A 26,523-nucleotide genomic window follows, 5' to 3' on the forward strand; every position below is an offset into this window, starting at 1 on the left:
TGGAGAAGATGGGGAAAGTACAAGGGATTCTAGAAATCACTCTTTTTTGCATTTAGCCACAATATACTACTATAATTCCCTCTATCTTTCCAGTCCTCAAGAATAATTGCTAAATAAGGAATGAATTTTTAAGTAAATATGCTTGGAAACATTTTGATTGGCTGATACCAATTTTAGGAGAATAGAAAACATGACCTCTGTAGAAGGGGCCAGGAAACACAGATTTTCCTTTCTACTTTTCCTACCTCACTACTTAAAGAGTTGTGAGATTGGACAAATCACTTAATCATTTTGAGTGCTGGTGGCTTTTCTGCCATCCCATAATGAGAATAGCAGCAAGTGAGATTTGTAAAGCACTTTATATGCTCATTAGAGCTTCCTAATTAACTTGTGACATACTATCTTAGGTATTATTATCCCCATTTTACTGAAGAGGAAACTAAATCTCAGAAAGGTTAAAAGGGATGTTGTCCAAGGTCAAAGGATTAACAAGTGAAATAGTCTTTGAACCCAGATTTCTTCTCATGGCAGATTTTCATTCTGTTTATTGCACCCCAGGTGCAGGGACCAGAAACAAATTCGAGGCTCCTTCTGATTCTAGCCTCTATAATTCTTTGAAAATCAAATAATCGGGGATAACTAAGGAAAATGATTTGGGGATAGATGTTGCCATTTTGGAAATAAATAATAACTTATTATCCATTGTAATCATTATAATTCTGTTAGTTATAAGCCAAATATATATATATATATATATGTATATATATATTGCAATGAGGATCAGTTACAACAATTACAGGAATAAATAACAATAGCTAGCATTTATAGGCTTTGCAAAGCATTTTATAAATATCTCATTTTATTCTTACATCAAACTTGTTCATAGATTATCTGGGGAACACTAAAGTCTTCCCTGACTGAAGAGTTCTGTTGATTTTATACAGTAGTTTATTAAATTTTAATAATGATCAATGTAGTGTATATATCCCTTTTACTGAAATTTGACAAATTGTAATGATTATATAACTGTAGATCAATGACTGTGCCATAATTACACCCTCAAATCAACTTGATTCTTTAATGATAATTTTTCTAGACTAAAAACCTTTTCTCTCATTTGAAGCACTTATATGGTTACCATCAAGATGTGACATACATTCTTGCTGGAGGACAGTATTCAGGTCAGGTGATGGTTCACAGTACCTTGATTATATTTGAATACTCTTTCTTTCTCTTACAGTTTCTTGCTGTAATGCTGTTTCATAACTTGAGAGATGAAACATTCCTAAGTACCTGGGCTTTCCACATTTTGATCCCTCCCCTAATCTCCTGTTGACACACAACTGTCAGGAGATATGAAAAAGTTTCCTATTACAAGCTATTTGATATTTCCTAATAGAGCAAAGGACACTCTTTGCTCATTGACCCTTCTCAATATCTCTTCAGGTTCTGATATTGTAAGTCTCATCAAGTTTCCTGTGCTGGGGAAAGTGAGACTGCTGCACAGAATTTCAATAAATATGGCCCATCCCATTTAGAGGTTTTCCATGATAATGTAGGAAACATTGACAGATTGAATGAATATGAGCAAATAATTATATTTCACTAAACTTTTATACTTCTTGGTAAAACGGGGATAATAATACATGACATGCCTGGAACTGGCTTGTGCCAAACACAAGAGATAATGTGTATAAAGTGCTTTTAGAATCATGAATGATTCTGAAAACATAGCATACATATACACATCAGTCTTTCTCACTGGTGAGAAGACATTAATAGTGAAAAGTCACTTGACTTTTAGTTCTGGGAGAGGTTGAAGATATGGCTAGGAAAGCAGACCTCTCATCTTTTTGGGGTGACTGTGGTAGTATACAGAACAGTATAAGAGCTAGGCGGTCTCCGAGGCATCTACCACCACTTGCTTTTGCTCTCCATCATCATCATCATAGTGAGCTATTTCAGAACAGGGAAGTGATGGTTCTACACACTTGCATCTCTGCCCTCCCTCTTCATAGCAGGCGCTCCATGTACAATGTAAAACTGGGAAGCTGGCTGCATCAAACCCAGGCAGATTTTTCAAGACTCCTCAATCAATATCACCACCAACAAATATTGTTATCTTCAAGTAATATTTATTAAATACTAACACGCTCAAATTAAGCTCAGCAGTGTCCTAGGACGCTTCAGCTCTAAAATCTGGGCAGGCCCGAGGTCAGAATTTGCAAGCCCATCTTTGCATTAAGGAGCTCCGCACCTCCCTCCGTTTGGATCGGGGCCACGGCTTAGCAGGGTAGCCCTTTGGAGCCCCGGGCTCTCCAAGAAGCCCAGGGCCACGCTGTATCCGCCAGCTAGCTTTCACATATCCTTTTTTCCTCTTCCAGAGGCTGGCGCTAACGGGGGTCGGACTGAAGAGAGAGCAGGCTCCCTGATGCTCGGCACACTTCATCGCAGACACGGCGAGCCCTACTGCTACGCGGTGACACGAACGACATTAGAACCGGGCGTCTGGGATGCCCTCTCACCCCGGTGGGCACGCAGCTGCTCACAGGTTTCCCTTCGGGAAGCCCCGAGGGCCCACCGTCTCCTGAGCTAAAATGGGGCGAGACATACCTCCCCCTGGAGAACTTTCTCCACTTCTCAAACCCCACTTTTTGGCCCATATTTCTTGCTCAACAAAGGGATGCGAGAAGGAAAAGAGGGTGCTTTTTTTTAAGTGAGAGAGCGTGGGCATGGAAGCTAGAAGAAAAGTTTCTTTGGGATCCTGAGCCCTTTTCCTAGCCCTGGAAGCACACGGGCAGCTCACTGTTCTTGTTTCCCGGGCTCAGGCCTGGAAAGACGTAGGCTAAATGGTTGTGGGGGAGGAAGGAGGGAGCCTTCCTCCGGTACTCTCCATTCACACCTCACCCCACGCCCCCCATTCCCCAGGAGAAGGGTTAAACAGCAATCAAGGATCATACCCTTTAAGAGCAGGCGCCTTCCCTCAATTTCCCTCCCTCTTCCCCTAACTCTCCTCTCGGCATTCAGTTCCTACGCTTTACAACACCTCCTTCCACCCCCCAAGTAAGTGGGCGGCGCTTTGTGTCTCCAAACAAGGGCAGGGGGACTCAGTCCCCGTTCACACGGAAAATTATGCCGGCTCCAGCGGCGCGTAAAATTGATGTGAACTGAAAGAAGTGGGATCAGCGTGATCCTCCCTCTCTTGTCTCAACAGGGGTTTCGGCACGTTACACAAGGCCGAGCTTGTCTCTTTAAGGAGACATCGGACCCTAATTAGTCCGCATTCCTGGCGCGCTAATTCAGCCGTGTTGAGGGCAGTGTCGTGTGCACGTTGGGTTTGGAGTAGGGTTTTATAGGGGAGAGAACGAGGAAGAGAAGTTGAAACCATTTGACCACCAGCAACCCTCCCTCCTTTAAATCCCCTCTTACCTAGCCTCCCTATTCCCCCACCCCTTTCCACCCTTCATAGTTTGCCACTATCACCCAATTCTGAAGGTGCAGCCCCGGAGGCGGCGGCAGCGGTAGCGAAGGCGGTGGCAGCAGCGGTGGCAGCAGCGGCGGCGGCGGCGGCAGCGGCAGCGGCAGCGGCAGCAGCAGCAGCAACAGCAACAACAGCAACAGAGGCAGCAGCTCCAGCAAGCCCCACGTTACTTTGATTGACAGCTGAACAAATGTTTCCCCTGTTCGAACGCTCGCGCTAAGGAACGTCAGCAACCGCGAAGCTCCACCTCGGGCGGGCCGCCTCTGCCCCGCCCCCGCTCACCTCATCCCATACTGTTCATTGGCTCAAGCCTCGGGCGACGCCCGGCCCCCACGTGGGAACTAGACTGTCCGGCTCCTCCCCACTGGCTTCCCATTTGTCAAAAATGAAATGATGGGCAGTAACACAGAACGGCGATTAATGTTCAGTAGTTTCTGATTGGTTGCCTGTGTCGCCCGCTGCGCCGGGAGTGGGCGGGGCGTTGAAGGGGGACCTAGGAGTCGCCGTTTGGCTTGGCGGTGATTGTAGTTTGTCTGGTTCAATTCTGCAACTTGGACTAGGAAAGCGTCACCAGCTCGAACTACATCTCCCGGGATGCTCCGCTTCGCCTTCTTCTCTGATTGTGAATATGTATCAGAATGTTAATGATTTGCTGCTGCTAAATTTGGTCAAAGAAGTCACCTAGACAGAGCGTGTTGTTAGAGCTGCTCCGAGCGGTTGTTTAGGCTGCTTGCTGCTTTCTTTCCCCTCTCTTACACACTTGTATGTTGTTTTGTGGCGGTGTTCGAGGAGTTTGAAAAGAGAGAGAAATAAAGCCGCAAAGCATTTTTTTTTAAACACCCCTACTCTTAAAAAAAAAAATTTTTTTTGAGAGGTGAAATTCAAGAAAAAGCAGGAAGGAAGAAAAATAAGGAAATGAGATGAGCTAAAAAGAAGCTAAAAGGTGTATGTTAAAAGATCGTTGCCGTGAACCGAATAATCTCCAGAGAATCACAGAAAGCACCGGGCAAGAACCACTTCCGAATCCAAGGAGTTTGCTTTTTTTTTTTTTTTTTTTTTTAATGCAAGAGGAGAGGCATTGCATACGGAGAATAATAACCAATTAAAAGACAAATAAAAGTTTGGAGCGGGGTGGCGAGAAAGAGAGAGAGATAAGAGACTGTGTACGGGGGTACACGGGGTGTTTCGTGGTCACCACCACCACCATCACCACATTTGGAAGGCAGTGACTGGTGCGATCCGAGGAATATTACCCGCCAAAGGAACGTTCCAGGGGCTCCCGGGCAGCCGCTCCCTCGAAAGGAACGGACTCTCCTGAACGTGGGGACAGCAGCTTTCGAACGTTGCTCGGGAAGACGTTCCATCCTCCACAATGACCGCCTGCCAGTGACAAGCCCCCCGTGGAATGTTGGAGCGGTTCCGTTCTGCCGGGGACAGAGACGCCGCCGCCGCCGAGGGTTCCTCCTCTTGTGTCACGCGAGACCCGGGGGCGGGAGGGGGGCGCTGGGACCGCCGCCGCCGCCGCCGCTGCCTCTGCCGCCGCCGGAGAGACGCTCCTCGGAGAGCCAGCCTACCCCGCCGCCCGCCCGCCCGCCGGGTGCCTTCTCTTCCTCCTTGTTGCCATTAAAACAAATGATCCGAGCTGCTCTGCCCAGCGCCGCCAACTAAATCTGTTTGGATGATTCGTGATCTGAGCAAGATGTACCCACAAACCAGACACCCGGTGAGTGCAAGCAAAGCCCGGCCCGCCGGGAGGGGGCACGGGGATACTACTGTGCCGGGATTCCCCGCCCCCCCCCCGGCTACGCTCCCCACCTTTTCAGTTTTATGAGGGCTTCTCGAAAAAAGCCCAAACAAATAAATACGCACCCCTACTCCCAGTCAGCCCCTTTGCTACTGCTAGATATTGGCAAGGAGGGAAGGGATTGGGGGGGGGGGGGGTCGCTTCGGGAAGGCAATTGAGTTGTAGCCATTTTCTTATTGTTGTCTTCGGGAAACCTTGAAAACCCGAAGATAACGATGTGCGATCTCGGCTCCTTCAGTTTTTCTAAAGATGGAAAGGTTGGGGGGGGGGGGGGGACGGACGACTCGAAGAGAGACCGGGAGACTTGGGAATAGGAGGGCTTTCTCTGAGCTCCTTCCATCCCTGCATTGATGGGGTTCAAAGTGAGCGAGTGAGTGAGAGATAGAAAGAGGTGTGCGCGCTGGGAGGGGGCGATGACCCCCCTTCTTCTCCCACTCGTCCCCGGAGAATGAAACGTGTCGTTTCCAGCTCCTTCTCCTCCCCCTCATCCCCTCATCCCGGTTTCACAATATGGCCAAAGTGTCCCTGACACAGACCGTGGCAGTTTGGCGGTTTCGATTCCGGGCTGGGGGAGTGCGTGTGTTCGAGACGCTGCCCCTTCTCAGCCTTAATGAGAAAAGAGCTTCGAACCTTGATGTTCGAGAGAAAGGCTTGGATGGGGAAAAAAAACTGGTGTATATATGCGTGTCTGCGTCTGGGGGGTGGAGGGGAGGGAGGCAGGGTACCGGGAAAGCAGGCAATGCTTATCTAGAGGGGATAGACTTTTCTCTGTATTTGACTATAAAAGTGGGGAGCGGAGGGTGCGAAGGGAGGAAGAAGGGAGAGAGTTTTAGTAGCTCTGTGCCTTAATGTGCTGTGCCCCTCCACCCCCCGTTTAGCCCTGCGTGGTATGTTTTCTCAATCTCTTCTCTCGCCTGTGATGTAGGATAATTAAATATTTTATTGTTGTTCTTTAGGCACCGCATCAGCCTGCTCAACCCTTTAAATTTACAATTTCCGAGTCCTGCGATAGGATTAAGGAAGAGTTTCAGTTTTTACAGGCTCAGTACCACAGGTAATGATGTTTACTTTCCTTGATCCTCCTGTTTGCTTAGCTCTTGTCAGTTTCCCCCCCCCCCCCATTACCCAGCCCCCCCCTTTTCATTTTTGACAAGGTGAATGTAAAGGTTTGGGGTGGCTTTTTTTTTCCGTTTCATAGACGCAAAGGCTAATAGCACCATTCTGGGCAGGTGCAAAGAAAGTGTAGCCTTTCTCCCCCCAAAATAAAAGAAGGCGGAATATTTTGAGACTGTAGGAAATTTGAGAGATGGTTGCAAACTCTCAATAATTATTTATTGGGAGAGAAGGAAAGAGAGATAAGAAGATTTAGGGGACTTAGTTTTCTTGCTTATTTGTTGCTTCGGATTTTCTTCCCCTTTCTTCTATTTGACCATTTCACATTTCTGCTCAGCATTTCAAGGGGAGAATCTTGGCTTGTAAGTGAGCATTTTTGCTTAAAGATGTTTTATTCTCAGGGTGATAATTGACTCAATGTTGACATTTTAAAATAGTCTTACCATAATTCTCATTAATGTGACTTTCTTTGTATATGACTTTTTTTTTTTTTTTTTTTAAACAAACCCCAATTTAAATAAAAAAAACAATTTGCCTCCTGGGTAGTGGTATTACACTCATCTCTGCTTTTGGGGGGAAAGAGAGATGCCATTCATTAAAATATGTTTGATTCATATTTTCATTCATATCTTAGTGGAACATTAAGAAAAACTCAAATGTAATATTTTGTGGGATTGGGCTTTATCTTTTGTGACCATATATTTATCTCATTGATTTTTTTTTTTTTTTTTTTTTTTTTTTGGTGAATACTTATTTCTGTGAAATTCAAGGAGAGATTCTCCATCTTCCCATCTTAAACTTTAAATATCACATTCTGTTAAAAAAGAAGAAATGAGACAATCTCCTTCATTTTGTGTATATAGGTATTTTAATTGTTAATTTGAAATTTAGGATATTGGATCTTGAGAGAGGCAATGAGTATACTTAAATTAGAAGAGAATGTAAATCAAACGTTATGGAATACTTATGCTTCATTATGTCTTGAACAGTTTGAAACTGGAATGTGAAAAACTGGCCAGTGAGAAGACAGAGATGCAGCGGCATTATGTCATGGTAAGAAAACAGAATAACACATTCAAAATGTCTATTAGTTTGATCTGCCAAAAAAAGCAGGAATTCATTCAGGTAGCTTTAGGCTACAAAAGAGATCACTACTGTGTTGCCATTGTAATTGAGATTGTGGCATAATTTCTAGGATGTTAGAACTTGCCTCTGAAAACCAGTTTTGATTTGAAATTTTCCTCAAAGTTTAACTGCTAGGTCATTTTCTCTGTTTTGTTTTTTAAGAATTTTGAAAATCAACAGCCACAAAAAAAACAAAACAAATTTCTGCTTTGTTTGCTTATAGTCATGATCAAAATAATAGTGGGGTTTTTTCTTGTTTGCTTTGTTGTATTTTACTATATTTCCAAATGATATTAACAAACGATTTTTATGATTTAGTTTTTAATGCTTTAATTCTTTTTTTTTAAAGAGCAAGAAATTAAGATAAAGATCATCTCTCTTAAAAAAAAATCCATCTCATTTAAAGGTCTATTCCATCAAGATTCACAAAGTACCAGTTATCAAGATATATAATCATACATGTTTGTATGATGGCTTCAAAAGTGTCTGAAGAATTATATCCTAGGCTTGCATTTGCATCTAAGGCAATTTTCCTTTGAACTTGTGTTTATAAACACACTGTGCTTAAAAAATGAGAAAGTTAATGCCAGAGATTATTTCTAAATAACATTGCCTTTATGACCAATTCTGTCAAAGCACAAAAGATTAATTTGAGATGTGTTTTTCTTTTTTATATGTTGGTCTTCCTTTGGAATTGATGTACTTTATTACTGAGTTCACTCACCAGGATTTTTCTTTCCTTATGATAAATACAGAGAGAATAGAACATGTTAAGATGCTATATTGCTGAACTTTGAATTTTCTTACTTTTGTAGTGAGCATCTTTCTCTTCCTTTTTGACCCTTCCTCCCACCCTTGTAATTCAAAATGATTTTTTTTTTTTTTTTTTGCATTTTATTAAGTTAAATTAGTGGATAGATACCCGAGTTTAACATAGAATTTATGGGAATAGGTATTATGGAGTTGTGGGTATTTTGAAATTCTTGTTGAGACCATTTGGAATTTTAAACAGAAAATAGAAATATTGTCTGATAGTAGACATGAATTTAATTGATTTTCCTTCTTTGACAGTACTATGAAATGTCCTACGGGTTGAATATAGAAATGCATAAGCAGGTAAGGCCTGAATTGATTTCCTTTAATTATAAAATCATTCACTAATATATAATGCTTTTTAAAAACATAATTCTGTAGTTTCTTAATTTATTCTTTTGTAAATTGTGTGGCTGGATTTTAGAAATGATTTATGATGGATAAAGTGCTGTGGCTTTTCTTTATGTTTTCTCTCTCTCTCTTTTTTTTTTTTTTTTTGTTGTGTATTGTTTTAAATTGTAGTTACAAAAACGATTTAAAAACTTGCATAAACCTACCAGATATATACATATATATGTGTATATATATATATATATATAGATAGATAGATAGATATAGATATAGATAGATAGCTTTGAATAACATAGTTAAAAATCAAGCTCTTAAGTTCAACATACTACTGTCTTGTTTTTTGGAAAGATGTATATATTTTGGAAAAATGGATATAAGCAGGAATTTACACAATGAGAAATAACAGATTTTCAAAGGAAATATTAAAAAGTAAAACTTTAAATTGCTTGGGTTCTTGGCTATATGGAGAGGTAAGGGTTAGCTACAAAGGATCAAAATGGACTCTGTAGCCCTACCAAATAAATTGCTATAAAATCCTCAAACTGGTCCCTTGAGGCTATTTAGTTGGACCTTACCAGGAAACTGTCAGTTGCTTTCAAAATTTGTGAAAAGTAAATGAGCCTGATAGCAGGATGTGATGGGATTCATCACTGTCTAGCAATTAGTAAAGCCAAAGAAAAGTAGTGATTAGTAGGAAAGGTGAGTGGTGTGACTCACTGAGCAATGTGTGGTTTTTTTTAACCTTTTTTGCTGGAGGATAAATTAAGTGGTTGGATTTGGGTTTCCTAGAGAGAAAAACAGCACTTTAAAAAAAAATTGAATTGTTTGCCAATTCATTTTATTGGAATAGTTTTGGGGTTTTTTAAAATGCCCTTCTAGTAGTGTTGCTTGATATCTCACCAAGCAATAATGGAATGGGTGTCTTCTTGTCCCTCTGTGCAGAGTTTAGGGAGTGGCTTAATATGCTCTTTCTTTCTTATTCATATTAAAAGTCTGTATCATTACTTTCTGGGTTTGGAGAAGATAATTTGCCCACAAATTGTTAATTTTTTGCCATCTCAGAACCTCTTATTTGGTATAGTTTTTATCCCCACTAGGTACATTTGATTACATTACACTTGTGAATTAGACAGTAAAAGACAGCAAATACATGGTATCTGAAAGCATGAAAATTGGGCAAAAACTTGCAAAGCTCTAAAGTCATCATTTATTTTGAGGGCTGAGAAAAGTGGAATTTGTAATTCCAAATACTTTATTTCATTAGTTCCATAGTTTGTTGAATGTAGCATTGAGAGTATATTGTGGATACTGTGCATTTAGATTAGTTAGAATATCATTTTGGCATTACTGCCATTTCTGTTTAAATTAGGAACATAAATACTGCCTGCTTACAGAGCACTCATTCAAGCTTATGGTCTTCCATTCATTCCGCTTTACTTGAACAAATTACAGTAGAGATGTTGTTTGGTAATTATCATCGCTGTTAAATTTCATCTTAGGTCTGTGTCTTGTAAATGTCTTTTTGCTTTATGAAGATTAATTGGTATCTTTTAAACATTGAACTTAGTGACTAATGTCCTGTGTTTTTCTCTCTCTTTCCCTCCCTATGTCTCCATAACCTTCTAGGCTTAGATTTCTTTATATTGTGTAAGTGCTGGATAGATAGACACTCCATGTTCTGCCAGAAGTATAGTATTTTATGGTGTTTCTTAATTATATTTTATACTTACACCTTTAATTGTACAGTCTTCTTGTTCATAAGCCCTCAAAAACTGCCCATTTTAAATTGAGAGCAGAGTGTATTTTTTCCCCTTTTTTTTCTCCCTTGCTTTCTAAATTCAATCACATCAAGAATCCTGAGGGCAGTTTATCACATTATGAAATACAGACAGCCCTGCAAACCACCTACTTATTATATTTTCTTTCTTTTTCCCCTTAAGCACAGAGGCATATCTGTCTTTATTTGTTTTCCTAGGCAGACAGCCTTGGTTCCTCTTAGCTTCTTTTCCAGATGTACTCGCTGGATGCCCTTGTAATGGAAAGCAGGCAATAATGCAGTGAAGTTGCCCTGCGGCATAATTGGGCCTAGTTCTCGAGATCAGGTTAGGCTTATTCACTTATTAGATTTGCTTCTCTGAGGGTTCAAGAGTAGGAGTCCCCGGAGTCCTTGGAAGTACCCTAGTAATTGGTGGCCCTGATATTTGAAACCTTTGTGTATTTTTCGGTTAAAGCTCCTGTTCTTCTTGGCTGCTTCCAACTACACAGTATTTATTTTTAGAGAAATTTTTCATTGGAACAGAAAATGATGGCTGTGATGGAGGCATGACTCTGTGACTTAGCAAATTGATAAAAGGATAAAAGCATAGAGCAGAAACAATGTGGGGGTCGATATAGTCTTCTCCCACCCTCCTCCCCCCTCACTTGGTGCTCATCATCAGTCATCCTGTGTTGATTTTGATAGAAGACTATTAAAGTAAAACCTATGGGGAATTTGTCATTCTGAAATGAAAGCTAATGTAATTAGTACCAATTAAAGTACATTTAGTAAATTGGATTTAATCTTAATTAAGCCTGCATAATGTTGCCAATTTTTAACAATTATGTTTGAGAACATAATTAATTTAAATTTTGGTAACTGAGTAAATAGCATTAGATTGGTAGAATGAGTTTTTTTGTTTTTTGTTTTTTGTTTTGTTTTGTTTTAAGGGGAACTGAGGGTAACAGTAACATGACATAGAATTAAAACAAAATATGAACCTAGTTTTGGGGGATCTCTACTCAGATCAATGAAACTGAGCATGGAAAGCTAGAAGAAACAAAAGTTAGAGAGTATTATTATGGGCTAATAAGAGTCTGCAGTTCCTTATATCTCATTTTAGTATGAAAGTGAGGATGACAAAAGGAATATATTTAAAAAATGTTTTATTGAGATGTGTCCACATCATGAATTTTGGAAAATTGAAAGACTATCAGAGAATAATTCTCTCACTCTATCAAGTTGTTCTGTAAAGGAAGTTGGCATAATGTTTAGTAGATGTTACTTGTGTTGCTAATTAATATCTTAATAAATGCAGTGCCATTTTTTATCTTAAAATGGGTCAGTCATTGTTGCAGAATTGGACTGTGTTTGGGTTTGAGATCATCTTAAATGCCCTGCTTTTTAATGTGTAATGCCCTTTGGACTTAAATGTACATCTTTACTTAATATTGAAGTTTGAATATGGGAATTTGACTAGTCAGTTGGCATTTTTTTGAATAAGAGCTATAGGAATTGAAATATGGTGGAGATGGAAATAATTACATTTTGATTGAAAGAGAATAAGAAAATAGTTTTTTTGCTAGTTAATGTTCCGTACTCAAAAGTGCCCTTTGTTTCCAAAAAGTAGTCTTTTTACTTGATTGAGAGATATCTTGATTTTGTAAAAGCAACAGTGTGTGAATCAAAATGAACATACACATGTAAATATTTTTTAAAAATCAAAGCAAGAAATATTTTCACTCCAAGCCATGTAAATTTTATTACAAGACTTGGGCAACAATCATTTGAGTGCTGTTAAAATATTAATTGAATAGAAATGAAAGGGCTCTGCCAGCTGATAGGATCTCATAATCATAGCTGCAGCAGTCGATGGTAAATGATGATAAATGGCATTAGGAACCTTTTAGCAAACTGTAATAACTACAAGGAGGGAAGCAGTATGGATTTGCATTATATCTGATACCCTCTAGTACCAAGTGGATTGCCAATACTGCTTGTTTAGCATTTTCTAAGGGCAATAGGATATTGATTTCTGACTTACAAGGAACAGCTCTATTTTCACCATTGAAAAGTATTGCAGGTTGTTAAGAAGAAATTGACTTGAAGAGGCCTGACTGCTGCCCATCATGGAGCAAATAAAGCAGAACTGCCGAAGCATGGTGGAGCAGCAAGATGGGCCCTCAGCAATTTGTTGCTATTAATTTACCGTGCTCGACAGCAAATCAATCGGCATCTACTGCATCTGCTGGAGAAAATGCTGTCCGGGGCAGATAAAAGGCCCTGTACAGCCCAGAGAATGGAGTGGATTGGCCAAAAGAAGGCTACAGCTAATGTGTAAATAAGTGAAATCAAGGCCACTGTTGCAGAGGAAGCTGTTTTTAATTAGGTTGGGGCTTTTTAGTGAGCTATTTTAGAAGCAGCTCAGGATTTTGAGAGTAAGAAGAGATTTATTGAGGCTGAAGAAATACACAACTGGCGTGACATGTCATTCAGCCTTGAGTGTGCTTGATTCTTGTGTCATCAGCTTATTTGTGGGAAAATGGTGAAGGTAGAAATCAGTTCGTTCAGTTTAAGGCTCAGTTTTGACCCTTTTACCTTTTAAAAAACAATTTCTCAACAGTACCTGACTTCTTGAATGTTAATTATCCATTACATTGAATGCCTTATAGTTAGGAGACATACTAGGGACATACAGAGAGAAAATAAATATAAATGAATGTTTGCTTTTGCATATGTTTAACATGATTAAGTTTTTTTTTAGTAGAAGTAAGCATAATTGAACTTATATATAATGATGAAAATATGTTGTATTTGAAGGCATTATATTCTGCTTGCACATAACTACGATTCTAATCCAAGTGATACTGACAGAATTTGCTATCCTTTATTTAATCAACAGGAAATTTTAATGGAAAGATGAATGGAGGGTAGTCATTGAACTGGAAAACCTCAGAATGAGGGATTGCAAGGGAAGTTTTGAAGGCTATGGACTCTGAATAGAATCGGAAAGTGTAAGAGTTTTCTTGCACATGCATGCATTTTGTGTTTTCCATCAGTTTCAAAGTAAAAAAAAAAAAAAAAAAAAAAAAAGATAAACTGCCTACTTTTTAACTAGACAAAAGAACCCAAAAAACCAAATACCTGCTTAGTATAACAGCCATTTGTTTATATATAATACTTATCAATAATTTATGACATTCCACAACTTAGTATCCCTAGTAGTAGTAAAACTCCCTCCACATTTCCTTGCCTTTTTCACAATTTGCATACTTTGGGAGAGGAGATCCATTTTATTTATTCTTGTTTAAAAGTCCATACTAAGTTATATCTTGATTTCAAAACACATTCTTTCAGCAACTGCAAGGAAGAAGGATTGGTAGGCCTAATAAGGAAGTGGAAATGGAATTTTTCACCAGGACAAGAGTCCACCAACCTTTTCTTCCCTCATATGATACAGGAGACTTGCAGGAGAAGAAACGCCAAAACATTTTTCCTTTCTTAGGATGGCTGTAACTACCAGGCAGCTTTGAAGTGAGAAAGAGATTTGTCTTTAGAGGACTCCTTAAGGTGTGTCTAGTTGAGTGATTCCCATTCTGTCCTATTCCTCATTCTTCCTGTGGCTGAGCAGATAAAGAACTAAAGATTGTGTCCACCTACCTTAGTGACATTGCACATTCAGTACCTTTCATCTGAGAGAATTACTCTGTGAATGATTCTAAATAGATGTTTCCCCTTGCCTCTTGCAAGAGATTGGTCTTCTTTGGGACTGAGATCTTGGTTCCAGATCATTTCTTGATCAGAGAATGAATTTTTGGGAGGCTTGAGGCAATTCTTTGTCTTGGTCCACAAATAGCTAGACTGCCCTTTTTAGTATCTGTGGTTATCCTAAACTACTGAAGTTTAATTCATGTCCAAGTACCTTTGGAGTTGTAGATTGGAATCAGAGTAGCTTTGAATCAGAGTGAGAAGGGTAACTTTGCCCAGTTTTTTAGGGTTGAATGTGACTCACTGTCAGGATGCCATTCTCACTATTCCTGCCGAGCATTTGCCTGCTTATCGTGATATAGTTTGCTTCGTCTGAGGTAACCTATTTCTCATTTTTTGTATGAGCTTGCTATCTTTATTAGCTTTTATCTTTTCCTTGTGGCTTCTAAAAGTATGTATAAAGAGATAATCTTGTTTGTTAATCACCATCATGTGGGTTTTTGAAGTGGGGGGCAGATAGGAGGGGGGAAATGTGATCTTTGATTATGTCTTTGTAGTTCAGAAAGATCCTTGAGATGCAGGAAATCATACAAAACTTAAACTTCTAAATGGAGGTGGATGTTTTTCTTTTATTGTTAAGACTATCTGTAGCATTTAATCAGAGAAATAGTTCTCATTGCCTCAAACCTTACTATGAAGCTGGCACAGTTAATCTCTGTCCAAAGTCTTTTGGGCTGGGTTGAAAGAGAAAGCAGAGAAAGTTTTCTTTTAAAATACGCTGTTGAAACTTAATAGAGAGAGATTTGCAGACATTAGTTTGTTCATTTGTAGAAAATAAATCTTTGTACTGTTATTAATTAGAATTGTTATAAGGAGTCAATTCATTAATAAGTTGGTAAAAAAATATACCAGATGAGGAATTGTATTGGTTGCAAATACAATTTGGCAGTTAATTTGGCTTAAAAAAAAAAAAAGAAAAAAGAAAAAGAAAGATTTCCTTGACCTCCTTTGAACTGATCAGACATTATTTATTTTACACAATGTGTCGAATGTCAGATAGAAACATTATGAAAGGGCCAGAATTATTAGAAAGCTCTTCTCTTATCTCTCAGTCTGTCTCCCTTTTCAGAATCACTCAGTAGTCAAACTTAAGTTGATTTAATTATTGCTATCTTTTGAATCTAGGCTTTACAAGAAGCTGTGTATGTACTGGATGTTGAATATTTTAGCTGTCAAAAATAGTGAGGTTTTTTGCCTTTTAAGCAAAAGTTGTTTTAGACACATTCAGATATTTTTCATTAGGTTATACTTTTGAACATGTTCTAATTCAGAGTTAAATGTTCATTTGATAATAGAATATTTTTAATTTTAAAAAGTATACATTGATATTCTTTTGATTTTGTTATAAAGGCAGTTGTTTCCTGATATACCCTCTGTAAAAGGACTTGGCCATGTACCAACTTAATATAAAAACTAAACTCTGTCATAATAATTGTTTATACTTATGCAACTTTAAGATATGGGTAGGCAGCATGAATATTGCTACTTTACAAATGATTAAACTCAGGATCATAAAATTATTGACTTGACCTGGTACTTTAATAGAGCTATCTATTCACATCCTAGTTCTTCATCTCTGAGATCAGGTTTCTTTCCACTTACGTTATCTTGTCACACACACACACACACACACACACACACACATATCAGGGTTCTTTCCACTTACACTATTTTGTCACACACACACACACATACAGAGATCAGGGTTCTTTCCACTTAACATTCTCTTGTCACACACACACACACACACACACACACATCTGGGCATATTTGGGTATAATATCTTTTTTCACTGGAACTAGACCAGTGTTTGTGTTAAGGAAGACTTGGGTCTCTTTTCTGTTGGGACAACACATTACCTTTTGAAGTGTCAAGCAAAGAGACTGCTGCTAAGTCGTGTACAATAAGATATCAAAGCTTTGTATGTGAGCTTGCTTAACTGGAGTCACTGAGGTCACAGAATGCTGTTTATACTTTCAAGCTCATTGGTCACTAATGTAGACACTCATTTATAAGTTACTTACCCTCTTGATCCATAGTGGTCCAGTGGAAAAGAGCTTTGTCTCTAGAGACAGAAGCTTATGTGCCTTACTATTAAGGTTAACTCTCAAGTCTGTGATCTTTTTAGGATGTCTTTTTTTTTTTTTCTTTGAAACTCTACAATTTGTTTTGATTCAGGGGAGCATAGATTTAGAGTGTCAAAGGTCCTACATAGTCGTGTTTATAGTCTAACTTCCTCATTTTACAGATGAGAAAACTGAGAAATAGAGTGTGAGTGACTTAAGGTCATAGGCAGTAAGTGGTAAAATTAGGATTCACACCAGGTCTTGACTCCAAATTAACCTTTTTTCTCACATGGTTCTCTTGCATTGATCTTTTTGACTCTGCCCCCCCTTCTGTATTTGGAGCTCTTTGCTTTGGACCTGGAAGAATGTTTTTTACTTAATGATAACAAAGGAATTTATCAAATTTTTTCAGACTCTGTTTTTCTCTCTAAATGGCCATACAAAATTGGGTATGTGAGAGAAAAGGGAAAGGATAATTTTTTTCTAATTTAAAGAACTTTTAAAACATAAAGTAATGTGAATATTATTGTCATAATTATGAAAACGAGTGGCGGTACCATGGGAGAACTTATGTTTACCAAGAGTTTAAGATATTTTTTTATGTGTCATTCATTATTTCAGTGTTCTTACAAAGCAAGTAGCAAGACTTTCATTCATGTATTAAAAGAGCTTCTGTCAGTAGAGGACCCAGACAGTTTGCCAAATATGCCATTGTATCCACTATTCTTTCTTAACAGATGACACTGAGACAAAAGGGGCTTTAAATGTCTTGTTTGGTGTCACAATAAGAAGATAAGAATGTAGACAGGGATGACAAGATGGTGAGGTTAACTAATATGCTGAAGGTCATCTAGACAGTCATGGCAGAGTATGGGATGGGCATTTTCTAGAATTTATTGCTTCCAAATAACAAATAATGATTTCGTTTCTGTGATGGTCCTTATATAAAAATATATGAAGAGCAGCACATTTGACATTGTAGGTGCTTAAATTCCACCTCAAGCTAAAGGTAATCAACTGTTTTTTATAGCACCTTTTAATCAAAGAAATTCCCCTTCCCCTTTTTTTCAACTATCTACTTACTACCCTTCTACCCCACCTCTACCTTCCCTCCATCCTATGGACTCCCGAATCAACAAATCAGATCTGCTTTTAACAAAGGAATTAATAAAACACTTTGAGTTGCATTCAGTTTAGTGTCAACCAAGAATGTGGGTAATTTAATATTGAGGAGGAGACAAAATCTGAGTCTGAAAGGCAATTATGGGCTAGTACTGCTAGGTAGATAGAGATAGTTTATGGAAAAATAATGTGGGAGAGTTCTGGAGTGCTAGGAACAGAACTTAAGATCATGAAGTATTCACTCTCTTGCACCCTTTTGGAAATATGTTGACATTAGAGAATAGTGTAAATTATAATATTTTAATTTGACTATTCTGAATATTTGAGTCTGCCTTTGTATCTTCATTGTTACAAGCACTATTCCCTCCATTACTTTTCTTGATAAAATATTCTTTTAAATGAATCTTTAATCAGTATGTATCTGAGGAATTACTTGTCTAGGAATACTGTCTATATGCTATTTTGGTAGAATATGGGAAATGATGAATTTTAATCATTTTGGGGCAATTGTGAAGTTATATTTCTATTTCTCCTAAATCAGTCCACATATCAACTAGTTTCTCAATTGAATTTGAAAGTCTTCCCATTTGATTAATTCCTGCCAATTGGCTGATGTTCATGGTTAATGGTGATTCAGTGGCTAAGAATTCAGACTTAGTGTTGCTTTTTTAGAAGTCTTCAGAAATTTTCTTTGATTCTTTGAATTGTAAGGGACAGAGAATTACTCAATAATAATGATAAATCATAATCCTAGCAGAACCACAGCAGTCATTATTTGGTGCTTTCTAAGTCTTCTAGGCCATATAAATTTTGTTAATGTTAGAGTAAATTGCTACATTTTAATTAGATTATTTTTAAAAGATAAGAAATTGTCTAGTTCGTGAAGAGCATATCTTATAATCCAACCATCTTCCCTAGAGATGTAGTTTTGGGCAGGTTGTTTAATAAATAATCTACAATTCTTCTCTTTTAAAGAGAAGATTTATAACATGTTATTTTCTTTATCAAAAGTTATGACCTCAGGGGTGAAGTGAATCAATAAGATATCACCATAAATTTCATATTAAAAGTATTAAATAGTTCCTTATATCTGTTGATCAGTTTTTATTTAGGAAAGGACCTAGTTTCAATAGGTTATTGGCTGAATATGAATGAAATGGGAAAAGGGCAGGAAGAAAGACCTTAATCTTGATTTACTGATCTGAAGAAAGGAAAAGAACAAGGAACAATTGGAGGAAATGACTTAGTTTTCATTGCATGTTTCATTATCTCCTTCAGTATTGCTCATTTCATATGACAACTTCCTGACCTAAAAAAAACATACTCAGAAATGGCTCTTTATTAGAGCGTTCAGGTTAAAGGCAACCTTCAATTAAAAAACAAAAACAAAAACAAACCCAACAACAAAAACCTCCCAAAATCTCAGCTCTCTTCCAGTCATACACTCATTTATTCCTTTGCTCTTTTGTTATGAGGGCTAAAACAATGCAAGTGACTATTGCCTAGGTATCTTTAGTATATGGGCCTACATTGTTATGGCAAGGGATTATGTATATTGCTTCTTTTTCTGTATTTTCCATTATCAAAATGTTTTAAGTATGTGGATGGAATGAAGCTATATTATAGTAATATGTTAAATATTACCCACAAGACAATATTAAATGTTGAGCAGATTCTTCTCCTTGAAGGCCTTACCTTGATTGGTGTATTGCTGGGGTTAGAGCTTCTTAACCTAGTGTTTGTGAATTTATTTATTTAAAAAAATTATTTCAGTAGTGGCTTTCTTTTAAATTCCATATTTTGTAATATCTATTTAAAAGAAATCCCTGAGAAGAGACCAGACTTGCAAAAGGATCTATCACATAAAAAGGGTTAAGAACAGCTGGTCTAGGTTTTCAATCTGTTAGGTATCTCTTTGTATTGGAATGTGTGGTATCTCCTTACCAGGAGCTTAGCACATTGCATTATTGGTTTTATAAGTGGAACTGTTAGCATTCCTCTTTATAATCAATTTAATTTCTTATTTGGTTTTTAGCAGGGTTTTGTCCCATTGCTTTTCATGGAAACAACTACTGATATAGAGTATGCATTAATAGACTTAAGAGATTGAGACCTGGATTCTGTTCTTAGCTTTTTATCACTGATTCTGAAATTTTGGCCTCTATAATAATGTGGTTCATTAACTACTTAAACTGCCATGAGAGAATCTATTGTTGATCCGGTAATCAAGATTCTGTAGATACAAAAACAAAAATGAAAAATAGTCCCTGCTGTTAAGGGGCCTATAGTCTTTTGGGAAGATAACATATATATGTTATCAGGGGGGAGACACATGCAGCTGGAAAAAACTGTCAGTAAAATGCTTCATCTAGTGTTGGTGATTAGAAGCAGTTCAGGCATGAGGAATTCTGTTCCTTTTTACAGAAATGGGAGATATAGATGTAATGTCATGTATAGAGGAAAAAAGGCTAACTTGCCTAGGTCAGAGAGTATATTAGGGTGGATAATATCTACTAAGATTGGAAAGGTATATTGGAGCCAAGTTGTAAAGGTCCTTAAATGACAAACAGATCAGATATTGATCTTAAATGTTTTAAAAGTTTATTGAACAAGCAGAATGAGATAGATTTGTACTTTAGTAATTAAGCTCTATTTTACTTATTCTATGGGATCATTGAAATGGGAAGATATGCTGGGCATAAAAAGACATTCTTATCCTATCAACCAGGATATAGAAGACAATATTGTGGGTATATGATTGGGAAAGGATCTGGGCTCATATATCTTGGACAGCCTAAGTGTTAAAATAATTGGTGATAACATTGAGTAGATTTTTTTATAGATGATTTGTATAAGTCAGTTCAATCCTGTCCTTTTTTCATTCATGTCTAACTCTTCATGATCCCATTTGGTGTTTTCTTGACAAAGATACTGGAGTCATTTGCCATTTCCTTCTCTAGCTCATTTTATAGATGAAGAAACTGAGGCATTCAGGGTTAAGTGAGACTTAGAGTTACACAGCTAATAAGTATTTAAAGCCAGATTTGAACTCAGGAAGATGACCACTTTGCCGTCTAGTTAATCTTACTTGTGGAAAATGATGAACAGAAATTGAATTCAATAATATATGGAGGAAGAACACATGCCTTAGAACTGGTCCAGTTGGATGACACCACTAAACTTGTCTGGGGAGATATGCTTCCCAGAAGGGCCTAAGACTTGAACCTTCCTTTTTTACAGATCAAAGGGTACAGTGAAATTTTGGTGTTAATTTTACAGATTAAAGGGAACACATTCTCTTCCCTGCCCCTCCACCCCCCCCCCCTCAATTGTATCAGCCAATCAATCTGAAAGGCTTAGATCAGGGGTCTTAAAAATATTTTGATGACTATTTTAATATCCTTGATTTCCTTCATAATTGTATGCATTTTATTTTGTACATTTAAAAACATCGTTCATAGACTTCATCAAATTGCCAAAGAGGTCTGTGAGTCAATCAGTCAGCATATAGAATTGACCCTTGAATTGACTTTGGAAGGAAGCTTATGATGATTATAGGAAGAGGAGATGAGTGGTGAGAGTGCACTTCAGGCTTGAGAATATAGTTCTTACCAGCCCCAGGCTCAGTGGCAAGTGCTGGGAATATAAAAAGAGAAAAAAGGACAGTCCCTGGAGGACCCCCAGTTGGAAAAATTTAAGAACTCTTGGTTTTTGGTTTGGGGCCTGGTTTAGGTTAGGAGCCGTATTTCTCTTGAGACCTTGATTCTCCAGCAAGTCCAAAATGCAAATTTGTTCTTGAACTTCAGATTGTGTAGGTGTCAGAGAACTCAACCTTCTTGGTGTTTGGCTCCTTCTGTTCCAGTTCCAAACTGCCCCTCTGTAAAAAAGGGACTTGTTTGAGCAGCGGGTTTTTTTTTTTTTTTCTCTGAGAGGAATTGACCTCAAGAAGGTAGATGTTGTGGACTGTGGTTTATTGTGCCTACTACGGGCCTTGCTTTACCTCAGAATAAATATAAATGTTAACTTTGGGCCAGTAACATGTGGTAGAAACCCCACAAGAGTCTGGGTGTTTGGAGTGAATTGAGGAGGGAGCAGTGAAGAGCTCCTTGAACAGTGTGCTGGGGTTAGCTATAGCTCACCTGACCTACTGAACAGTGTGCTGGGGTTAGCTATAGCTCACCTGACCTACCGATGGGTCAGCCACCTTCCCCTCTGGTTGAGGACTTGTTGAAGAGAAGCATCTAGAGACAAAGGGCACTTAGTTACCAAAAGATAGAAGTTCAGCTCTCCCATGGCTGCTCATGTCTCTCAACTTGACAAGGCTGTCCTTGCAAGGCAGTTTAACTAGGCATAAACAGAGTGGAAAGAAAAGCCTTTAAAGTGATGTAAGGAAAGTTAGCTTGAATCCTTCAAGAAGGGCTAAAAAAATCTAGAAGAAACCATTGTTGGAGTAGCAGGGCACTATAGGAAATGATTTATGTAGATTCATATCAAAGCATTGTAGACTTAATGCTAGAAGGGCCCTCAGAGGCCCAGTTGAAGAATCTGACTGTTGGGGAGGTTAGATGACTTGCCTAGGGTCACACAACTGATAAGTATGTAAAGCAAATATGAAGCTAGGCTTTCCTGACCCTCAAGTTTAGGGCTTTATTTATCCTTGTTCCATGATTCCTTTCAAAGCTAGTTAGAGAGGTCTTGAAGTTTGTGTTTTATTTTGACTAGAATTCATGGTTTTCCTTTCATTTTGGGGCAGAGGGGTAAAAGCCCACCATGTGTGATTTGAATGCTATGTTCTAATCAGATTTTTCCTTTTATATTCCAGAGAACTTGGTAGGAGGGAAGGAGACTGGTAAAGATGGAGTTGAGGAAAGATTTTAAATGATTTTTCCAAAAGAAATTTAAATCTTATTTCCTATCTTTTAAAGGTTAACTTGTTTAAGTGACAAAAGGCACAAGACTTGACTTCTGGAAGCAAAAAGGCAGCCAAGTCTTCATTCATCAGATATTTATTTAGTGTTTATTAAGTGCAGGGCAATGGACTAGTTCCTGAGGCAGAAAAGGAAGTGTAAGGTATGGTTCCTGAGCCTTCTCTGGTGGTTCAAAGTCAAAAAAGATTTTTAGAGATCATCTTACTATGTCATTCTACATCAGAAATAAAGTAATTATATGCTAAAATACAAGCCACTTTCTGTTGAAAGATGTCTAAGTGGTATGGATTGTGTAGTTGAGCTTTCTTAGGAAGGAAGGAAAATACCACTACTTATTAGGATAATCAGGGAAGAGATGTCATTTAAGCTCTACATTCAAGGAAAGGTAGTCTTTAAACAGATTTTCATAGCAATAAGAGAGTGTGGAGGACATTCTAAGTAGATGGAGACAAGATATGAAAGAAATAGTGTATTTAAAGAATGACATTCAGATTGACAAGATTGTAGAATTTGTGTAGAGGAAGATTGGAGGGAGGTGAAGCTAGAAAGGTAGATTAGAAACAAAGTATGGAGGACTTTAAATGGGGGCTGAGCAATTAATTTGGTTCTTTTGTGTGTTTAATAGGGATTCATTGCATATGTTTAAATAAGAGAATTGATGTACTCAAAGTAGCATTTTTTTAAAAGGAAGATTAAACGTGTGGTGGTATGCAAAATTAATTTGAAGATAGTCTGTATCCTGAGATGGTAGTTAAGAGGCTATTGGAATAATCTAGCCATTATATGATGAAGACCTAAACTACTTAAATAGTAGTAATAATGGAAGGAAAAAGATAAATTCTAGAAATGTGAGGAAAGAATTAATAGAACTTTGCTATCAAAGGATTGTGAGGAACAAAGGTGAGGAGAAGAGTCCGAGATCTTTTCAGCCTGGATGACTGGGTTGTACTATTTATTAATTGAAAAAGGGAATATAGAAGGAAGAGTTTTTTTGGGGGGATGATGATAACAAATGTGATTCTACATTGTTTTCTGAAGTTCCAAAAAAGCATTTATTCTCCATTCATTCAAAAATATTTGTAATTCACCATGCATTTATTAATAGCCTTCTAACTGGTCTTCATATATTTAGTCCAACCCAGGTCTAATCTGTCTTTCATTTAGCTGTCTGAATTATCTTCTGATCATGTCACTGGCCTGTTCAAAAACCTTAATTTGACTCAAGACCAAAGATGAACTCCTTTAAGGCCATTTACAAACTAGTTCCAAACTTCCTTTTTTAACTTTTACTGGGCTTTACTCCCATTCACATGTGGTACCTTCTAGCCAAATTGGAGCACTCCTAGCTGACTGCCATCATTCCATCTCATCTCTTCTGTGTCTGTCTCTTTACAGGTTTTGCTTTGGTGTCATCTGCTCATTGAGACATTTCTGGTTTTCTTTTCCCCCCAATCCACTTCCACTCCCTGAATGTTCTTATGTTCCATATATGTGTGTATGTATGTGTGTGTGTGTGTGTGTATACACATACATGTTATATCTCTCCAGAAGAATATAAGATTTTTGAGGACAAGATCCATTCTGTCATTTTCTACTTTGTGGTGCCTAGACTGAATTACACTGCTTATGCAACACTTAAGAACTAAGTTTCTAAATAAAGTTTTTTTATTCAGTTGCCTATTGTGCACAAAGTAGGAAGCTGGAAATACAGGACTAGAACATGACCTAGAGATCGTGCTCTGTACACCATTTTGCATTTTAGGAACTGATCTTATTTTCAAAAACATTTTTGTTTTGGTGCAACCAAGTTAGTATAGTTAGTGTAACCAAGTATAGAGCTCTTTGGTTTGTTTGGCTGTGATAGGTCTGTTCAGGAGTACTCAAGCACAGAGAACTCCTACGGTCTTATGAGACCAGTCATTCTATTCCTACTTGGAAATGGACTCACATTTTCTTCATTAAGAAGGAAATACATTTTAGTCTTTTCTGGCTGCAAACAGGCTTGAATTAATGAGGCAGCTCCTTTTAAATGAGTTTATCAGTTTTAAGTCCAGTGCAATGAAACCTGTCTGTTAGTAGTGGCTATTGGCCATGAATAATTTGACTTTTCATATCTGTCTTTGTTCCCAAACCCATGGTTAGTGCATATGATTATATTTTGGGAAACAGCCAAGCTAGTTTGAGTGGGCAGTTTGGATCTAATCTTATCAACTAGATTATGTCTGGGTGGTGTGAATTTTTGTCTTGAAATTTAATTTTATGTTGACCTAGATGATATTCTTATCTACTGGCTCCCTCCACAATGCTTTCTGAAATCAGGGACAGAGAAAACTCTTCTTCCTTTTATTTTACTTTTGTTCTAAAGAAAGCTATTGTATAATCAGTCAGTCATATATCCTATGCAACATTTATGAATGTTATCACCTGAGATTTTTGGCAGGTGGCAGCTGGGAGGGGGAGGGGGGCTCAAAAGGAAGACAGAAGTCAATCTTTGATTGGTCAGCCTCTTTGGCTACTTGTACTAGATATTTTTTTTAAGAATTTGTGATTGTGCTGATAATGTGGATGAGTTATGTTTTTCTTCACAAAATGAGAGCAAAATAGTTTTTGAAAAAGCAGTAATAAATAACAAAACCCTTACAAAGTTATAATTAGTTACCAACTTGCTTTTATAAAAAAAAATTTTAAAATTGTTGCAGAAATCCAACATGTGACTTAAAAAAAATTCAAAATCAAAACTTGTCTGAAGGATTTATTTGTTTGTAAATACTACCTACTCTTCCACATACTTGTTTTAAATCTTTGCCACAATCTTTGAAACTTCCTAGTAAGAGCAGTAGTGATAGGTTTTTTTTTTTTTTTTTTTTTTTTTTTTTTTTTTGTTTTAAAGAAGTTAAATAAACATGAAATTAAAAAGGCCATAGAGTATATTTTGGTAAACCAAAATATTACTTGGTGGCATAAAGCCACAGATCCATTAAAAAAAAAAAAAGCATGCGGAAATGTGGTTTTGCTGTCTGTCATGCAGTCTGCTCAACTGTCAGAAACATACGTTGTTTTATGGTGTATTTTCGCAAGTCTGACCATGGCTTTCTCTCCCTTGAATTTTTTTTCCCCTTGTATGCCTAGATTAATTTATGGAAGACTGTCATCAACAACCAGAAAGAGTAGAGCTCTTGGGTAGAGCAGTTTGCATGGTAAAATTATGTTTTAGGTACAGTAATCTTCAGTTGTACACACATGAGTGCTCTGAGTTATATCAAGAATATGCTAAATGCTCATATTGTGGAACTGACCAATATAAGTGAAATAAATACTTTGGTTCTAGCTTGAACAGGGAGAAACTAGAGATCCAGACATTCTGATTCTTGATTGCATTATTTTGAGTATTCAACATAGTTGTCCTGTTTTGAAATAATTTTATATTTTCAGAATGAGAAGAAGCCATATAATTTGCCTTTGTGATTTTCCCCTTTCTCTTCTTTTTAAGCCCTGGAAAGTAAAAATAAAAATAGAATATTTATTCTTCTATTCTTTCAGACATTTGGATATGATGAGCCTAAATATTTCAAGTTATAGTTTTAGCTGTGCACCATTATCTGTGACTTCATACAAGCCATCTAGCTTTTTCTGGCCCTAGTTTGCTTATTTCTAAAATGATGAGTGAGTTGAAAGAGTTCAAAGAAATAGGCAAGAATTTTATATACAAATGTAGGCTCATTCATACTCATATTTATTTACATTAGGTCTTTTTGCAGGGGCAAAAACCAGGAAACTAAGGATACCTTCTGGTTGCCTGAGAAAATTATGAAATACTATTGTGCTATCCTAAGAAGTCATGAAGGAGAAGGTGTCAAGAGAAACCTGGGAAAGCTTACATGAACTAAGGCAGAGAAGTAAGCAGAATTAGGAGGACAAATCAATAACTGAGCAAATGGTGGTATATAAATGTAGTAGAAGACTGCCTGCTAAAGTCAGAAATCATAAAGGAGAGTTTTAGAAAAATCTGGTCAACTTTATGTGAGCTGATGTAGAACAAAGTGGAGGAGGACAGGAAAACAATTTATATACTAACAACAGCATTATAAAGACAATTTAAACTTAATAACACTGATCAAATATAGTGACCATCTATGATTTCAGGGGACCAGTGATGATATGTGTTACCCGTTTTCTGATAGCAGATGAAATAAGAC

The 26,523-nt window shown here is 37.7% G+C and overlaps 1 protein-coding gene across 8 annotated transcripts in view; it reads left to right on the top strand.

Moving 5' to 3' along the window:
• Nucleotides 1-5,064: 5,064 nt before the first annotated feature.
• LOC141550004 (transducin-like enhancer protein 4) overlaps nucleotides 5,065-26,523 on the top strand; it is a 159,566-nt gene continuing 138,107 nt past the window's right edge. For all 8 annotated transcript variants that reach the window (XM_074280120.1, XM_074280113.1, XM_074280117.1 and 5 more), the window contains exons 1-4: nucleotides 5,065-5,204; nucleotides 6,242-6,339; nucleotides 7,388-7,451; nucleotides 8,595-8,639. Coding sequence is in view for 6 of the 8 variants with exons in the window: in XM_074280113.1 (XP_074136214.1) it covers nucleotides 5,160-5,204; nucleotides 6,242-6,339; nucleotides 7,388-7,451; nucleotides 8,595-8,639 (252 nt within the window). In the remaining 2 variants the exon portion in view is untranslated. The remainder of the gene's footprint in view (nucleotides 5,205-6,241; nucleotides 6,340-7,387; nucleotides 7,452-8,594; nucleotides 8,640-26,523) is intronic.

This window comes from Sminthopsis crassicaudata, chromosome 1 (genome assembly GCF_048593235.1).
Source record: "Sminthopsis crassicaudata isolate SCR6 chromosome 1, ASM4859323v1, whole genome shotgun sequence".
Classification (NCBI taxonomy): Eukaryota; Metazoa; Chordata; class Mammalia; order Dasyuromorphia; family Dasyuridae; genus Sminthopsis; species Sminthopsis crassicaudata.